Source organism: Chrysochloris asiatica, unplaced genomic scaffold (genome assembly GCF_000296735.1).
Source record: "Chrysochloris asiatica unplaced genomic scaffold, ChrAsi1.0 scaffold00003, whole genome shotgun sequence".
Taxonomy (NCBI): Eukaryota; Metazoa; Chordata; class Mammalia; order Afrosoricida; family Chrysochloridae; genus Chrysochloris; species Chrysochloris asiatica.
This window is the reverse complement of record NW_006408521.1, coordinates 20,258,349-20,276,017: the sequence shown is the minus strand read 5'-3', so window position 1 is coordinate 20,276,017 and position 17,669 is coordinate 20,258,349. Positions and strand designations below refer to the sequence as shown.

The following is a 17,669-nucleotide window of genomic DNA, read 5'->3' as shown; positions in this document are numbered from 1 at the left end:
TCTGGAAGCTCATCTGAAACCTGTCCACCATGGGTAACCCTGCTGGTATTTAAAATACTGGTGGCATAGCTTTCAGAATCACAGCAACTCAAAAGCCACCAACAGTACGTCAAACTGACAGACGAGTGGTGGCATGGTTTGTATTCAATGTAAAGAAAACAAAAATCCTCACCACTGAACTAATAAAATAACATCATGATAAATGAAGAAAAGGTTGAGGTTGTCAAAGACTTCGTTTTGCTTGTATCCATCTTAACACTCATGGAAGCTGTAGTCAAGATATGAGATGACATATTGCATAAGGCAAATCTGCTGCTAAAGACCTCTTTAAAGTGTTCAAGAGCAAAGATGCCAGTTTGAGGACTATGGTACGCCTGACCCAAGCCATGGTACGTTCCATAGCTTCATATGCATGTAGAAATTGGACAGTGAATACGGAAGACCAGAGAAGAATTGATGCATTTGAGTTATGGAGCTAGAGAAGAATATTAAAAGTTCCAAGGACTGCCAGAAGAACAAAAAAATCAGTGTTGGAAGAAGTACAGGCAGAATGCTCCTTAGAAGTCAGGTAGCAAGACTTTATCTCTTATGCTTAGACATTTTATCAGGAGAGGCCTGTTGCTGGATAAGGACATCATTCTTGGTAAAGTGCAGGGTCAGAGAAATAGAGAAGGAACCCCAACAAGATGAACTGGCACAGTGGCAGGAGCAATGGGCTCAAGTGTAACAATGATAGTGAGGATGGTGCAGGACTGGCAGTGTTTAGTTTTGTTATGCACAGGGTTGCTGTAAGTCATCACCGACTCAACAGAACTGAACAACAATCTTATAAGCCTCTGGCAAGAGACTAGAAGATTGTTCTCTGAGTAAACTAATAGACTCAAGAATAAAGATTCAGACACTTGGGAAATAATATAATATGATTATACTTTGATATAAGTACAGATAAAATATTTATGTTTAAGGAAAAAAACATATTGAAACATATACTTACATAACCAACATCAGGTCTGTAGCATGTATATGCCCCTAAGATACTATGTAAGACATCATGATATGGGCCACCCTTAGAAAAGAAAAATGATATTTGAAACTGTAAAATAATCATTGTAATTCTCACATAGCATAACAATTCTCAAATAAGCTCTAACATTTCCTAAATGACTACTTGTTTCAGCTAGCATAATAAGCAATTGTTATTACACAATCTATTGAAATGTTATCTAAAGTATTATTGTTTTTTAATGTATTATTTAAAATTATTTATTTGACCCCGAACAACAACAAAAAAAGACAAACAAACTTACTTGATGGATACAATCTACATTATATGTGCACAATTTTTAGGACATTTAGGTCTAGCAATATGCATATGACTAACAAACTATTTAATTCATATACTGGAATTTCAGCTAAAGAACACCATCAAGGTACACTAAATTGTGTCCTGCTGGCACTGCAGGATAAGCACTGACTGCTAATCCCAAGGTTGGCTGTTCAAATCCATCAGTTGCTCCTTGGAAACCCTACATAGGGTCACTATAAGTTGGATCCTGGAATTGCTATGTCAACTGCAAGATCAGTGCAATAAAATAATAGAAATTCCTTTAGCTTTTTCTGACTAGCATCACTTTTTATGAAAAGGTCCCTTATTTTTATACCTTTGTCTTTTTAAAATTTAATTATAGGTATGCATTTTGAGAATTTGTTTCCTTGTGTATTAAAAGATTTAAAATGGAACAGTTACAAATTGGTAATAAACCCTTACCTTCTGAAAGATGTAGAGAGATGGAAAAGTACGAGATATGTCCAGCTTAATTAACTCTAGACTGGCCTCCCTATCAGCAACAGGTACACCTGCATTTGCCAAGTAGACAATATAAAATGATTACTTGTCTGTAACAAGTTCAATCATGTAAACACAGAATAATCACATAGCATATTGTTACTTAATGAAAGTTAAAAGCTGGATAATCAGGAAATTTCAAGAAATGTCACATAGCTTTTGTGAAAATTAGAGCTTTTTATATGAAGAAAGTATCTATACACTTATCTGAAAGTTAAACGGTGAAGGATTATTGCTTCAGAAAGGAGAAATGGAAACAAGACACAAAGCACTAAGTGATGTTATACTGAGGGGATTATAATCGTTGAGATAAAACGAAGTGTATGATCTGCTGAATGTAAAACTAATGATCTGCTCTGTACACTTTCACTCAATTCACAATAAAAAGTTAGAAAAAAATTAACTATTACAAATAAGTTAAAGAAAATAGAAAAAAGTAAAAAAAAAGGTCAAAATGAATATTAGAAGACACTCTGAAACCTGTTTTAGAATCTAGAGAAGCTAAAGTGAAAGGAAGAAATTATGAAGAGCTAAATGAAAGATTTCTGAGTGCGGATTGAGAAGACAAAGTATAATAATGAAATGTGCAAAGATCTGGAATTATAAAACAAAAAGGGAAGAACATGCTCAGCATTTCTCAAGCTGAAAGAACTAAAAAATAGAATTCATGTCTCAAATTGGCATACGGAAGGATTCTATCAACAAAATATTGAACAACACAAGAAGTATTGAAAAGAAGATGTTAGAAATACACAGAGTTGCTGTACCAAAAAGATTTGGTGGGTGTTCAACTATTTCAGGAGGTAGCATGTGATCAAGAACTGATGGTAATGAAGGAAGAAGTATAAGTTGCACTGAAGGCACTGCAAAAAACAAAAACAAACAACAACAAGGCTCCAGGAATTGACAAAACCAATGAAAATGTTTCAATGAACTGATGCAGTGTTGACAGCATTTATTAGCCTATACCAAGAAATTTGGTGCTCTGGTAGTATAGTGGTTATGAATCGGGCTGTGAACCACAAGGTCAGCAGTTCCAAACTACCAGCTGTTCTGCAAGAGAAAGATGAAGCTTTCTGCTTCCGTAAAGACTTATAGCCTTGGAAACCCTGTACAGGGTTGCTATGAGTCAGAACTGACTCCACGGCACATAACCACCAACAACTACCAAGAAATTTGGAAGTCTGGCCAACTGTCTGCAAGAGATCCATATTCATGCTCATTTCAAAGGAAGCTGACCGAACAGAATGCGGCATTATCACACAGTATCATTAATAGCACATACATGTAAAATTTTTGCTAAAGATAATTTAGCAAATTATCTGCTAAATTCTGCAGCAGTACAGAAACAGAGAACAACCAGAATTCACGTTGAATTCAGAAGAGGTTGTGGAGTACAGGATACCGTTGCTAATATTTGATGATTTTGCCTGAAAACAGAGAATATCAGAAAGATATTTACATGTATTTCATTGACTACACAATGAGACATTAGACTGTGTCAATTATAACAAATTATGGTTAGCATTGTAAAGAATGAGAATTTCAAAACGCTTCATTGTGCTCATATGGAACCTGTACATAGACCAAGAGGAAGTAATTTGAATAGAAGAAAAGAATACTGCATAGTTTAAAGTTATAAAAGGTGTATATCAGGGTTATCTGCTTTCACCATACTTATTCAATCTGATGTTGAGCAAAAATCCAAGAGGATGACCTATATGAAGAACCCAACATCAGGATTGGAAGAAGACTCATTTAAAGCTGGTCATATGAATACAACACAACCTTGCCTGTTGAAAGTGAAGAGGACTTAAAGTACTTACTGATGAAAATCAAAAGACTATATAACCTTCAATATGGGTTGTTGTTGTTGTTGTTGTTGTGAAGGAGCAGCTGGTGGGTTTGAACTGCTGACCTTGTGGTTCCACAGACCAGTGCTAATCCTATAGCGCCACACCAGTAGTTCTCAATATGGGTTAGTCCTCACAATTGGCCCAATATAAGTAATATCATAGTAAACAGAGAAAACATTGAAGCTGCAAAGTATTTAATTTTACTTGGATCCACCATCAACACCCGGATTTCATTTTATTTGGATCCACAACCCATGACAGCAGCAGTCATGAAATCAAAAGACGTATTGTACGGGGCAATCTGCAGTAAAAGACCATTAAAAAGTAAAGGTGTCGCATTTTGCGGGAAGAAGAGCAGGTCTGGCTGTAGTGCTTTCATTGCTGAAACTGGAAAACAGCCAGGCTTCGCGGCGCCCACTCCCGACTCCAAAAGGAACAGAAAACCGAGACCCCGCTCTGGGAACCCAAACTGGTGAGAAACCCCAAAATCCAGTCCCTCCATGACATCACGTATTCATGATGTCGCCGCACAGTGGCTCCCCATGATGTCACAGGCAGAAAATGGCGTCGTCACGAGCAGAATCGGGCAAACTTAAAATGCACTTTTTCTTCTGTCAAAAAAAAAAAAAAAAAAAGTAAAGGTGTCATCTTGAGGACTAAGGTGCACCTGACCCAAGCCATGGTATTTTTAGCCACCTCATATGTATGCAAAAGTTGGAAAATGAGTAAGGAAGACCAATGAAGAATCCATTCATTTGAATTATGGTGTTGGTAAAGAATATTGAATATACACGGAGTGCTAGAACTAACAAATCTGTGTTGGAATAAGTACAGTTAGAATGGTTCTTAGAAGTGAGGATGGTAAGACGTCATTTCACCTCCTTTGGACAGGTGACCAGTCCCCGGAAAAGGACATCATGCTTGGTAAAGTAGAGGGTCAATGAAAAAAGAGGAAGACCTTTAACAAGATGGACTGACACAATGATTGTAACAATGGGCTCTAACACAGGAACCACTGTGAGGATGGTGCAGAACAGCAGCGTTTCACTCTGTTGTACATAGGTTTGAGCCAACTTGACGGTATCTAACAACAATAACAATGCATTTCAGTTATGATATTGGACAAGAACAGTAAAAAGTACTATAGGTTTCCAGAAGCACAAACAAATCTATTGTTGGAAGAAGTGCACCCAGAATGCTCCTTAGAAGTCAGGCTGGCAAGACTTTGTCTCTCATACTTTGGACATATTATCAGTAGGAATCAGTCCTCAGAGAAGGACACCAAGCTTAGTAAAGTTGATGGACAGTGAAAAAGAGGAAACCAACTCTCTCCTCAAAGAGAGATTGACACAGTGGCAAGAGCAATGGGTAAAAATGGCACAGGATAGGGCAGTGTTTTGGTAGTTCAATGAGGTTGGAGACAGGAAGTCTCAGATAGGGCATGAAGACCATCTGTCTTTAGATTAAACGTTTAGCTTAAAAGTACCTCTTCCCATTAGCCTTACTGTTGTGACTAAAATCCTAGGCTCAGGAGTCTAAAAACCTGGATTTATAATACAGATTCACTGCTTATAGATGATTTAACCACTCTGAGCCATAGTTTCCTTTTATACAATTCAGTATAATATTATATAAAAGGAAAATTTTAAGTAAGAATTTTAATAACCACAAGGTTGGCAGATCAAACTCACTAGCCTGGAAACCCTATACAGGGTAGCTATGAGTTGGAATCGACTCGGTGGCATTTAACAGTAACAATCTACTATGGTTATTAAGATTAAATGAGACTAATACATGTAAAGCAATTGCTACAGTTTCTGACACATGGCTATTTAATCTTCAGAAGCTGAATTTTTATCCTGAAATTCTTTTTTTTTTTTTAATCACACCTTCTGTATCATTTTCTGAACTTGTTTCACTGAAACTTTTCCATCGTTCCTTTGCTCTTGAGAGGAAGATTTCATAAAGTTCTGGAAAAAAAAAATAAAGACAAAAATTCATAAATAGAAATGTATTCATATGTTTAAATATTAGCTCTTCATTCTACCTATTAAAGGTCATGTATCCCTAATGCAGAGTCCTGGTGTGGCGCTGTAGGATCAGCACTGGACTGCTAACCGTAAGGCTGGTAGTTCAAACCTACCAGCTGCTCCTCAGGAACTCTAAACAGGGTCACTGTGAATCAAAACTGACTTGACAACACTTACCAACAACAACAACATCCCTAATGCAGCAGATATTAAAAATGTGGCAAATTTAAATACCTGTTTTACCAAAACTATTCACTATACAGCCAGAAAGATCCAGAAATACTTTTTTTGTTGTCATCTAAATATTGGCAATATGAAGGGGCTTCAAAGAGTTTGTGGAAATATTCCATTACATTTTCCACAAACTTTTTGAAGACACTCCTAGGAACAAGATGGAAAAGATGCTTCCGCTAAAGGAACATCATGTGGAACAGCACAAACATGACTTTTGGGGTCATTGAGATCTGGCTTACAATTCCTGCTCCAATTTACTTGGTAACTGTGGAACTTTAGGAAAGTTACTTAAGCACTCTGGAACTTAGCTTTCTCCATCTGTAAACTGGAGAACATTAGCATCTGCTTCATGGGGTTACTAATAACTTAATAAAATAATTTATGCAAGTTCCTGCACCTTATAGACTGACACCTTATAGACACTTGTTAAGTGCTAGCTCTTGCTTTCTTTTTCTCCCGAAACTGGTTATGTTGCCATCTAAAGCTACCTTATTTCCCACAGATTTGGCCAAAGGGTCAAATACAAAAATCTCTACCCCTATTTCTAATTTAAATGGCCCTTTTTTTTTTTTTAAGACTATCACTATCTCATTAAAACCAGTTAGCAGAAGAAAAACATTTTTAATTATTAAATTTTAATCATCTCTACTTTCTAATCTTCGTTAATTATATAAAATTTTAAAAACTTAATGACGAAAGAAAAGCAAAAAAGATTTCTTGCCCAAACACCAACGTTTATATTTTTTGCTTTGATTAAATCTTGTTTTAAATTAATTTATTTTTAAAGATAAACATGGTTTTTAAAAAGTCAGACAGTATAAAATAGAGTTAAAAAATAAATTGCCTTCTCACTTCTTTCTTTAAACACAACTATGGGTCCTAGAAATTTCATGGACCCTTTCAAGATGAAAGTACACATGTACAAACAAATCTGTCTTTATAAAAAGCACAGCAGTAACATAAAACATGCACTGATTTGTATCTTGTTTTATGATTTTAGAGGCTGTTCCATGATGGAAGGTAGAGATCTGCTTTAGTTTTTTAAAACAACTGCACAGTATTCCAATGTATGACAGTACTGTAATAAATATTCCATATATTGCCAGAAAACAGATCAATAAAATAGCTGACTCATATATTTTAGACTCTTATTATTCTGATATCTTCTCTCTTCCATAAGAGAAAAATTTTTAAGGAAAAAAAAATCAAATTTAAAATTTCTATTATTTGTACACAACCTCATCAATGATTTCGAAGAGGCAGATCCAATTTAAAATTTTAGATACGTAATTATTTTGGGGTTCTGAGGTATCAAATTGAAAACTGCATGTTCTGGTTTCAAACTAGTTCCAAGTCAGGTCCAACTTCACTATTCCACCTAAACTTCACAACTGCTCTGGAAGAAGAAAGGCTCACCAGACAAATGTGCCATTTTTGGAAGCCACAAAATTGATCCAATAATAAAAATGTTGTAAAAATGTTGCATTCGAAAATATCAAAGGAAATGTTTACAGAGAAGATATGCAATGCTTATCTGTGAACTGCATCTAAATTCAAATCCACGCTTGGCCCCTTGTGCCATATTTATTTATTTTGCATCCACAAAGGGAGAGCAGATGGTACCTTGCACTTGAACAGAGAGTACTTTGATTTTGATGCATGTTTCACTTTCTGATATTCTGATAATGATATTACACACACACACAGCAATTTCACTTTCACTGTAATTTTATATTAACACTAACAACAGTTAGAACAATTCTTTGAGGTGACTAATAGTACTACCCCTATTTTACAGATGAATAAATTCTAGATGTTAGGTAATTTGCCCAAGGTCACAAACCTAATATATAATGGAAACAAAATTTGAACTGCATTTGTCTGACTTTAAAGACCTTAAAATTCTACAAGTTATTCTAGACCGTAAGGGAGAAAGATGAGGCTTTCTACTCCAGCAAAGATGTAAAGCCTCCGGAAACCCTACAAAGGGTTACTATGAGTCAGCACCAACACAAAGGCACCTAAGAACAGCAAAAGAGACCTTAATCTTAGTTACTATTCTCTAGGGACTATAAATTTTATGATTAAGACAAATACGGATAAAAATCAAATTACTACAATCATTTAAAAATAAACAGGCTTATGAAAAAATAATTCTACTTGGTTCAAAATTTAATATCCTTCCCATCACTAATGAAACCGGGAGGAATGAGTACCTATTGTATTCCCAAATAATTCCTTGGAATGTCCTGAATGACTGAGATGTCTTTGTTAGCCTTCCAGGGCCTCCAAACCACACCTGATGGTTCATGCTAATAAGGTGAGTCAGGGTGTGTGCTAGACACCTGAGAACCCTCTATCACACATTATCATGGGAGGAGAGGAAGGCTAGACACTGAATTCAATCACATGCTAAGGATTCAATTAATCACGTCTATGTAATGAAATTCCAATGAAAACTCTGTACACAAAAGCCTGGATGAGCTTCCCTGATTGACCATACATCAGTTTGCCAGTGAGTGGTATGTCCTGACTCCACAGGGAGAAGATGTGAAACTTTTGAGTTTAGGACCCTCCCAGACCTCCTGTTATGTGTCTCTTTTTTTGACTCGTCCTAATTGGTAACCTTTTTATCCATAATAAAGCTATATTCATAAATATAATGCTTTCTTGATTTCCAAGAGTTATTCTAACAAACTACTGAACCTGAGAGGGTATTGGAAACCACTGAGTTTTTAGCCAGTTGCTCAAAAGTGAAGTATTCTTGGAAGCTCTGAGCTTGTAGCTGGTAACTTGAGGGGATATGCTGTTGTTGTTAAGTGCCGTCGAGTCGATTCCGACCCATAACAACCCATACATTGGGAACCCCCAAATATTTTAGCCAGTTGGCTAGAAATGTAGGTGATCTTGAAACCTCAAATTTGTATCTGGTATTTGAAGTGAGGATAGTTTTGTGGAGGACTGTGCCCATAATCTATGACATCTGACCTAACACTAGATCATTAGTCTATAAACAATTTCATTACATTCAACAATCCTTGATATGAAGGCTTTACAAAATCTAATTGAAATCTCTGAATAAAATGTAAAAACACTTCTTTTTAATCTGTTCTAACAACTGAAGACAAATATAAACCTTTTCTTAATATTCAAAGAGAACAGTTACATCATGAAGAATCAAATCTTTTCTAAGTTAAATTCAAACTCTTAATTCTTCCTTTAGAGTCTACTTTTAAAACTTAAATGAAATTCTTGTTAATATACATGCTCATTATACAATTATTTATGAAAGCTAGGTGTTTAAAATTATATAATCATTCTAAGACAAAGGTAAAATTACTTTTAAGAGTAAAAATAGACATTTAGATTTTTGCTATAATTCTGTCCAATTACTTTTAATGCTAACTGAACGCTACAGTGAACATCCTTGTAGAAAAGCTTCCCAATCCTGATGTGTCCTTAAAATAAATTCTTAGAATTGGATTAATATGTCAAGGATAATGTCTTTTGAGGTTTTTGATAAATATTTCCAAATTATTTTCAATCCTTTATGGGTAATTCTCTTTCATTTTAATCTCTTTTAATTCAAGGTGTGAGAAAAGACACATTTATGTTATTTTAACATATTTGTCTTTGATCTATCACTTGGAAAATAATTCAATACATTATAGTGAAATATAACACAGCTATAATTCATATAAAGTAGAATTCTGTATATTGACATGGAGGGATGTCCAAGATAATAACATGAAAGAAACAAGTTTCAGAATAATATTATAATACAAATTTTTCTCTCTGGGGTTAAAAAACCCCAAAAACTTATCATGTATAGTTGTACACTTTTCATGTGCCTAGCAAGAGGTCTGGAGGAATATCTGCCAATTTACTAAAAATACCTACAGGCACTTGTCTGTCAGTTTTTTTGCACCATGGTGGCTTGCGTGTTGCTGTGATGCTGGAAGCATGCCACCAGTACTTTAAATACCTGCAGTGTCACTCATGGTAGACAGGTTTTAGCCCAGCTTCCAGACTAAGACTCAGAAGAAGGAGAGGTGGACTAGTTCCACTGTTTAGCCATGGAAAACACTATGAATAGCAATGAAATACTTTCAGGTAGCACCAGAATACTGAATTTTGAAAAATGATGAAGAGCGCCAGAATACAGTGCTGAAAGATGAGCCCCTCAGGTTGGAAGGCCCTCAAAATGACTGCGGAAGAGCTGCCTCTCAAAGTGGAGTTGACTGTTACACAAACAGAGTAAAGCTTTCAGGCCCTTCATTTGCTGATGGGGCACAACTCAAAATGAGGAGAAACAGCAACAAACATCCATTAATAATTGGAATATGGAATGTGCAAGGCATGAATCTAGAAAAATTGGAAGTTGTCGAAAATAAAAATGGAATGTATAAACATCGATATTGTAGGCATTAGTGAGCTGAAATGGACTGGGCAAAAAGAACATTTCAAGATCCATCTTGAAATATAATGCTGTCTGTTAAAAGGACAATATCCATACACCCACAAGGACGACCAGAGTCCTGGTGTGGAGCCAAAGGATAAGCACTCGACCTCGTTTGAACTTCAAGGTAGGTAATTCAAACTCACCAACCACTCCAAGGCAACCCTATACATGGTCGCTGTAAGTCAAAGTTGACTCGATGGCACTTGACAAAAACAAGGAAGAGCAGTTAATACCACTAATCAAATTTATGCACCAACCACTAAAACTAGTGATGATTAAATTGAAGAATTCTACCAACTTCTTCAATCTGAAATTGATCAAACATGCAATCAAGATGTACTGATAATTACTGGGGTTTGGAATGTGAAAGCTGAAACAGAAGAAGGTTCAGTCATTGTAAATAAGGCCGTGGTGATAGAAATGATTCTGGAGATCACACGACAGAATTTTGCAAGACCAATGACTTCTTCATTGCAAATACCTTTTTTCAAACAACATAAAAGACGATTACACATGGACCTCACTGGATAGAATACACAGAAACCAAACAGACTACATCTGTAGAAAGAGATGGTGAAAAAGCTGCTATCAACACCAAAACAAGGCCAGAAAAGACTGTGGAACAGATCCTCAGTTGATCAAATGCAAGTTTAGGCTGAAGCTGAAGAAAAGTAAAACAAGTCCACCAGAGCCAAAGTATAACCTTGAACAGATCCCACCTGAATTTAGAGGTCATCTCAAGAACAGATTTGATGCATTAGACACTAATGACCGAAAACCAGAAGAGTTGTGGGATGACATCAAGAACATCATACAGAAAGAAAGCAAAAGGTCATTGAGAAGTCAATAAGTAAAGAAAAAAACAAAATGGATGTCAGAAGAGAAGCCGAAACTTGCCTCGACTTTCAATACTGAATGATAGTGCAAAATATTGAATGATGGAGAAAGCATCAAAAGAAGATGGAAGGAATACACAGAGTCACTGTACCAAAAATAAATGGTCAATGTTCAACCATTTCAAGAGGTAGCATATGATCAAGAGCCAATGTCACTGAACACCTTGGGAAAGAACATGGCTCTGGGAACTGATGGAATACAAATAGAAATCTTTCGACAAACTGAAGCAGCACAGGAGGCATTCACTCAATTATGCCAAGAAATTTGGAAGACAGCTACCTGGCCAACTGATTAGAAGAGATCCATATTTGTGCCCATCCCAAAAAGAGGTGACTCAACGGAAATCATTTGACAATATCACATGCAAGCAAATTTTTATTCGAGGTAATTCAAAAAATGGCTGTAACATTACATTGACAGGTTCAAGCCAGATTCAGATGAGGATGTGGAACAAGAATTATCATTGCAGATAACAGAAGAATTTTGGCTGAAAGCAGAGAATACTAAAAAGATGTTTACCTATGCTTTATTGACTATGCAAAGGCTCTTTGACTATGTGGATCGTGACAAGGTATGGGCCACACTGCAGAGAATTGAGTATTCCCAAACACTTAATTGTGTTCATGATGAACTTGTACATAGCAGGCAGTAGTTCGAACAGAACAAGGGGGCACTGACTGATTTAAAATCAGGAAAGGTGTACACCAGGGTGGTATTCTTTCACCATACTTATTCAATCTGTATGCAGAGCAAATAACTCAAAAAACTGGATTATATGAAGAAGAACGTGGTATCAGCATTGGAGAAAGGCTCATTTACAACCTGTGCTGTGGTATGCAGATAATACAGCCTTGCTTGCTAAAAACTAAGTGGACTTAAAATACTTACTGATGAACATCAAAGACCACAGCCTTTGGTATGGGTTGCACCTCAACGTAAAGAAAACAAAAATCCTCACCACTGGAGGAATAAAGAACATCATGATAAATGAAGAAAAGATTGAAGTTGTCAAAGACTTCATTTTGCATGGATCCAATGTCAACACTTATGGAAGCACAATCAAGAAATCAAACAACATACTGCATTAGGCATATCCGCTTGCAAAAGACCTATTTAAAGTGTTCAAGAGTAAAGATGTAAGTTTGAGGACTAAAGTGCACCTGACCCAAGACATGGTATTTCCAGTAACCTCATATGCATGTGAAAATTGGACAGTGAATAAGGAAGACCATAGAAGAAGTGAGTTGGAGAAGAATATTAAAGGTACCTTGGATTGCTAGAAGAACAAACAAATCTGCATTGAAAGAAGTACAAGAATGCTCCTTGAAAGCCAAGATGGCCAGATTTAGTCTTTCATACTTCAGACATACTGTCAGGAAGAGACCAGTCCCTGGAGAAGGACATCATGCTTGGTAAAGTGGAAGGTTAGGGAAACAAAGGAAGACCCCAAACATGATGGATTAGCACAGTGGTAGCAGCAATAGGGTCAGGCTTAACAACAATTGTGAGGATGTCATAGGACTGGACAGTGTTTTGTTCTGTTGTGCATAAGGTTACAATGAGTCAGAACAGACTTGATGGCACCTAACAACAATAACCTCTATAGCAGAATCGAGAGTGGGACTTTGGGTAGGAAAGGGGAAGAGCTTGCACTTTACCACTGCTTGAATTTTTTCTTTCAATAAATATGCAGATAAATACTTTAAAACAGGAACAATGTCTTGTTTCCATTATTATACTAGATTCCCTAAGGCTGCGTATGGTGCCAATATTCAGCATTATCATTATCACTTAGACCTTTACACCTTTTATTCCCTATTTTGTATTATACTGTATCAAATATTATCTTAATTTTATCTAATTAAAAAAAAAAATCTACCTACTCAACTAAAAGAAAGAAGAGGGAAAAAAAGAGTAATGTGATACAATTTGATGAACTTGACCTTTACCCATGGATGCAGTAGCTCAAAAGAGGGAACAGATCTTTATAGCAAGGATCATTCCCATTCCCTCCATACACAGAGTAGACAGGGATGGGCAACTTGGACATCGGCTACCCAAAATGGGTGGGAGGGGGGGCTACAAAGGCAAGAAGTAACTAGTTTACAAGCTTTCAAGAGGGAGCCTAGATCCCAAGAGCACGGATGAAGGTAGAATCTCCACACTCAGTATCCAATCTGTCTGGGCGGGGCTAATGAAAGGAAATGGGGATAGGTTCCTTGTGGTACAATGTTGAATAATTGTTATCAGGACTGACTGAGAGGGTTGGAAATGTAAAGGTGGACATTTTGCAGCAAAAGGAGGGGAGTGATTACCAGGAGCAGAGGTCCCTGGAATCATCAAGGGACAAGAGCGGAGTGCAAGACCCTACCCAGAGAAGCAGTGACGCCAGAGATAGAGGCAGAGACGACGACGTGGAGAGATGGAACGGCCAGGGACTCTAGACCCAGGGAGAGAGAGCGACTGTGTGTTGACCACTGGGGGGCAGGCTTGCAGGGTATACCCTTTGGTTGGTTGATGATGTAGGGAGGGGATTGTAACCATGGCAACGAAACAATATACCATACGATGAGATGAATGTAAAGCTAATGTTCTCCCATGTAAGCTATCACATAATTCACAATAAAACGTTTTTTTAAAAAATCCACCTAAACTATTCTACGTTTTAATCCTCTCCTTCAAGGTTTTAATAAATTTAAGAAAATGAGACAACAGTTCCTTGAGAGTCTTCTTTCTTCTTTTTCTGATTTTATACTTTAATGAAACTTTAATGTTTTCATTAAAAAAAAAAAGAAAAGAAAAAATCCAAAAGGATTGGTTTGAGTACAGAAGTAGGAAAATTTATTTCCAGCCTTCTCTCAATGTTTATGCTTTCTGAGGTGGGGGAAAGGGGAAGCTTTTCTTTAAGTAGACGATTTCATTTCTTCTCATATATACGTACTCATCTACTGCTACCTAGAATTTCCAAAAGTTTTCCAAATTACCTACACTGAAACATGATATTAGTATGAGTTGGGGGCTAACTCAATGGCAGCTACCAACAAGAACAACTTAATATTTAGACATTAAGAATATTATTGATAGTGATGAATTTAAAGAAAAACCACAAACCTTTTTAATATAAGATGAAATATAGCAATATACTTACTAAACCATATCAGGTTTTAAAGGGAGGAAAATGAAACATGATTTTAAAATACGTTAGATATGGGAATGCCTTTTTCCGTGGCCAACCTATTAATCTGCTTTGTAACTCTAGAGATGGCTATTTGTAAATGTGGGAGTAACTGAACATAGAATACAAACCAGGAGTGATATTTAGTTCATTTCCTACAGCTAGACTCCAAACTTTCCCACGAACACTAGGGGGCAATCCCTGCCACCACAATTCTCGAACTCTTCTTGTACTACGCCTAGAATTAAAGGGGGAGAAAAAAAGGAGAAAGTTACTTTTTATATCAAAAATACTAATTGCATGATGGTTTACCTAGTCTATGGCCAAGTGACTGGATGATTTTTACAAACATCAGTATGTGATAGATTCTTCCCTTTGAGCTTATGCTTGTGGGCAACAAAAACTACAAATAGACGCTACTGTTGTGTGCCACTGAGTCAATTCTGACTCAATAGTGACCTTGCAGGACAGAATAGAACTGCCTCGTAAGGTTTCCTAGGCTGCAATTTTTTCAGGAGTAGATCTCCAGGTCTTTCTACCACAACGGAGCAGGTGGGTTTGAACTGGAAATTCTTTTGGTTAGCAGCCGTGTACTTAATCATGGCACCACCAGTGCTCCTTTACAAATACAGAAACCCAAACCCAACCCACTGCAGTCAGGTAGATTCTAACTCACTGCAACCTTGTAAGACAGAGTAGAACTGGCTATTCACCAGGAACCAAGGCTCCTTTACAAACATAGTATTCCAAAATGGGACAATAATAATTTAAAGAGAGCTGCCTTCTTTAGTTGCCACTTTTACCAAGGACAAAATGAAAGACTCAGAAATATGCGGGCAATTATGAAAGAAAAAAAAAGGGATAAAAGGGACATAAAAATGTGCTGCCAATTCAATATGGATCTGTGTGAATAAGACCCTAGTCTTTGAGAGGCAGTGTATTCTGCTAAGATTGTGGCTTTAGAGCCAGACAAACCTGAGTTCAAATCTTACTTAACCACTTACTAAACTGTATGCAGTTGCTAAGTGCTATAAGTCGGTTCCGACTCACAACAACCCTGCATAGGGTTTCTCAAGAGCAGCTGATACGTTTGAACCACCAACCTAGAGGTTCAAACCAAACTTAAGGTCCAGTGCTTACCCTACAGCGCCACACCAGGATTACCAATAACTGTATAACCTTGGACAAATCACTTAACCTTTCTAACCTTGAGCGTCCCTGTAAAATAAATGGGGGTAAAACATATATACCTCATAATGGTTGTAAGAGTCAAATGATATTGTTTACATAAAGAGCCTAATAAAATATCTAATATTCAACAAATTCCCATTGTGTACCCTATATTAGGCATTGCAGAAGATACATCCTACCCTCTAATTTTAAGAGAAGATAGGCCTGTATAAAAATAGTATCAAAGCATAGAAGGCAAAGTAAGATAAGAGCTATATTAATCTCAAAGAATGGTGGGATATTTATAGAAAGATCATATATATCATATTTCCTTGATTATTAGAAAAACGTTTAAAAATAATTTTAATGTTTAACATTCAATAAATGTCTCTTACAATCAATGTACATATTCAATTTAACATTTTCTTTCCAAAATTCTGCTATTATATAGAAGTACATCTTATAAATGATGATATGTTACACTTAAGTAGGGTAAATGAATACACTTTCAGTTTCATGGATCAACTAGTAATTTTAGATGGATCTTAAAAAATAAGTAAGATTTTGAGAGACACAGAGGATGGTCAGTAAAGGAAATAGGTATTAGAGATTGAGGACTTCAAAAGGCAATGCCACAGGGATAAAACGTGGAAGTATTCCAGCATTAGCTAATGGTGTGCCTCAGCCAAAGCCTAGCTTGCACGCTATGAAGTGATACCAACACAGAGTTGATAGCAGAGACCTTTTTGTAAGTAAACTGGAATTCAGGAAAAATCTGCTCACTTACATTGCTTCCCAGTTGGGCAGAATCTCATTGATCCAAACTACCATTGCACTGGCAATATTTTCTTCCTGCTTAAATCGTTCTTTCATTATTTTTTTTCTTTTATGTGCTTCTTTAATTTCTGTTTTAAATAAGTAAGAATTATTTCAATGGAAACAAACTATATAGCAAAATCCCTTTCTACTTCCCCTTTTTCTACAAAAGATCATTCTCTGAAAGAATATTCTGATAATAGCAACAAGGAAAGAAAAGAGAGGGAGAGAAAAATATAAATAAACTTGGGTAACATAATTTAAAGATAACATCACCTATGCAACAAAAGTAAATGGAACAAAGGCCAGAAAAATTGTTTAAGCAGATTATCATAGTTACATATTTCTATTTAACTTAATTGATATATGAACTGAAATTTTTCCTGAGGTAATTGTGAAAAATAAGGAATTATGAGCAATTAATTACTACCATTTTTTTATATACGGGGTTTATTAATTTTCTTACAAAATATGATTTTATCAACAGCACTGATACAGTGAACTCTTTTTTAATATGTTTCCTTTTTCAATCACATTGAAATGAAAATTCCCAACACACACCACTATTTCCAAAAGGAATCAGAGACAACAATTTTGAAGCAAGAGGTACCTCAAATAGAGAAATAAATGAGTTGTAAAACAAAAGTTATACAATTTGAGAACCAATGGAGACTTCAGAAGTCAGTGAGCCAAGCTGTTCTCATGCCTCATGAACTGTTTTGAGGGGCCAGCAGGAGCCTAAGCAAACAGATCCACTTTATTTGCTTTATGTATTCAGATTTTATGTAATATTTTTTGAAAGAGGGTCCCACTGATTTTTTTAAAAATGTGTGAGGAAAAGCTTTAAAGTCACTAATATGGTCTACCTGCTTTCACAGGAGGAAGATGAAGCTGTCTGTTTCTGTAAAGATTTACAGTCTTGGAAACCCTATATGAGTTGGAATCAACTTGATAGCATGATTTGTTTGCCTCCACATTTTACAGATAAACTAACAGTAAGCCTATTTAGAATGTTACATCCAGATAGGAGTATCAAACATGATGAAATTTGGGGTCTTCTAATTTCCTAATTTCATGATATCTCTATGTCTTTAGGATCATCTTTATCTGTAATCAAACAGTAAAAGTCATTGTTGAGAATAAAGATTTATTGGGCATATCAAAATATTTAAATACTCTCTCT

General features: G+C 36.1%; 1 protein-coding gene across 1 annotated transcript in view; it reads right to left on the bottom strand.

The window, feature by feature from the left end:
• TBC1D12 (TBC1 domain family, member 12) overlaps positions 1–17,669 on the bottom strand; it is a 131,838-nt gene that overhangs the window by 18,771 nt on the left and 95,398 nt on the right. Inside the window, exons 5-9 of the mRNA XM_006831162.1 lie at positions 16,458–16,575; positions 14,632–14,738; positions 5,592–5,672; positions 1,769–1,857; positions 995–1,066 (exon numbers count right to left, since the gene is read on the bottom strand). Of these exons, the coding sequence (XP_006831225.1) occupies positions 995–1,066; positions 1,769–1,857; positions 5,592–5,672; positions 14,632–14,738; positions 16,458–16,575 (467 nt within the window). The remainder of the gene's footprint in view (positions 1–994; positions 1,067–1,768; positions 1,858–5,591; positions 5,673–14,631; positions 14,739–16,457; positions 16,576–17,669) is intronic.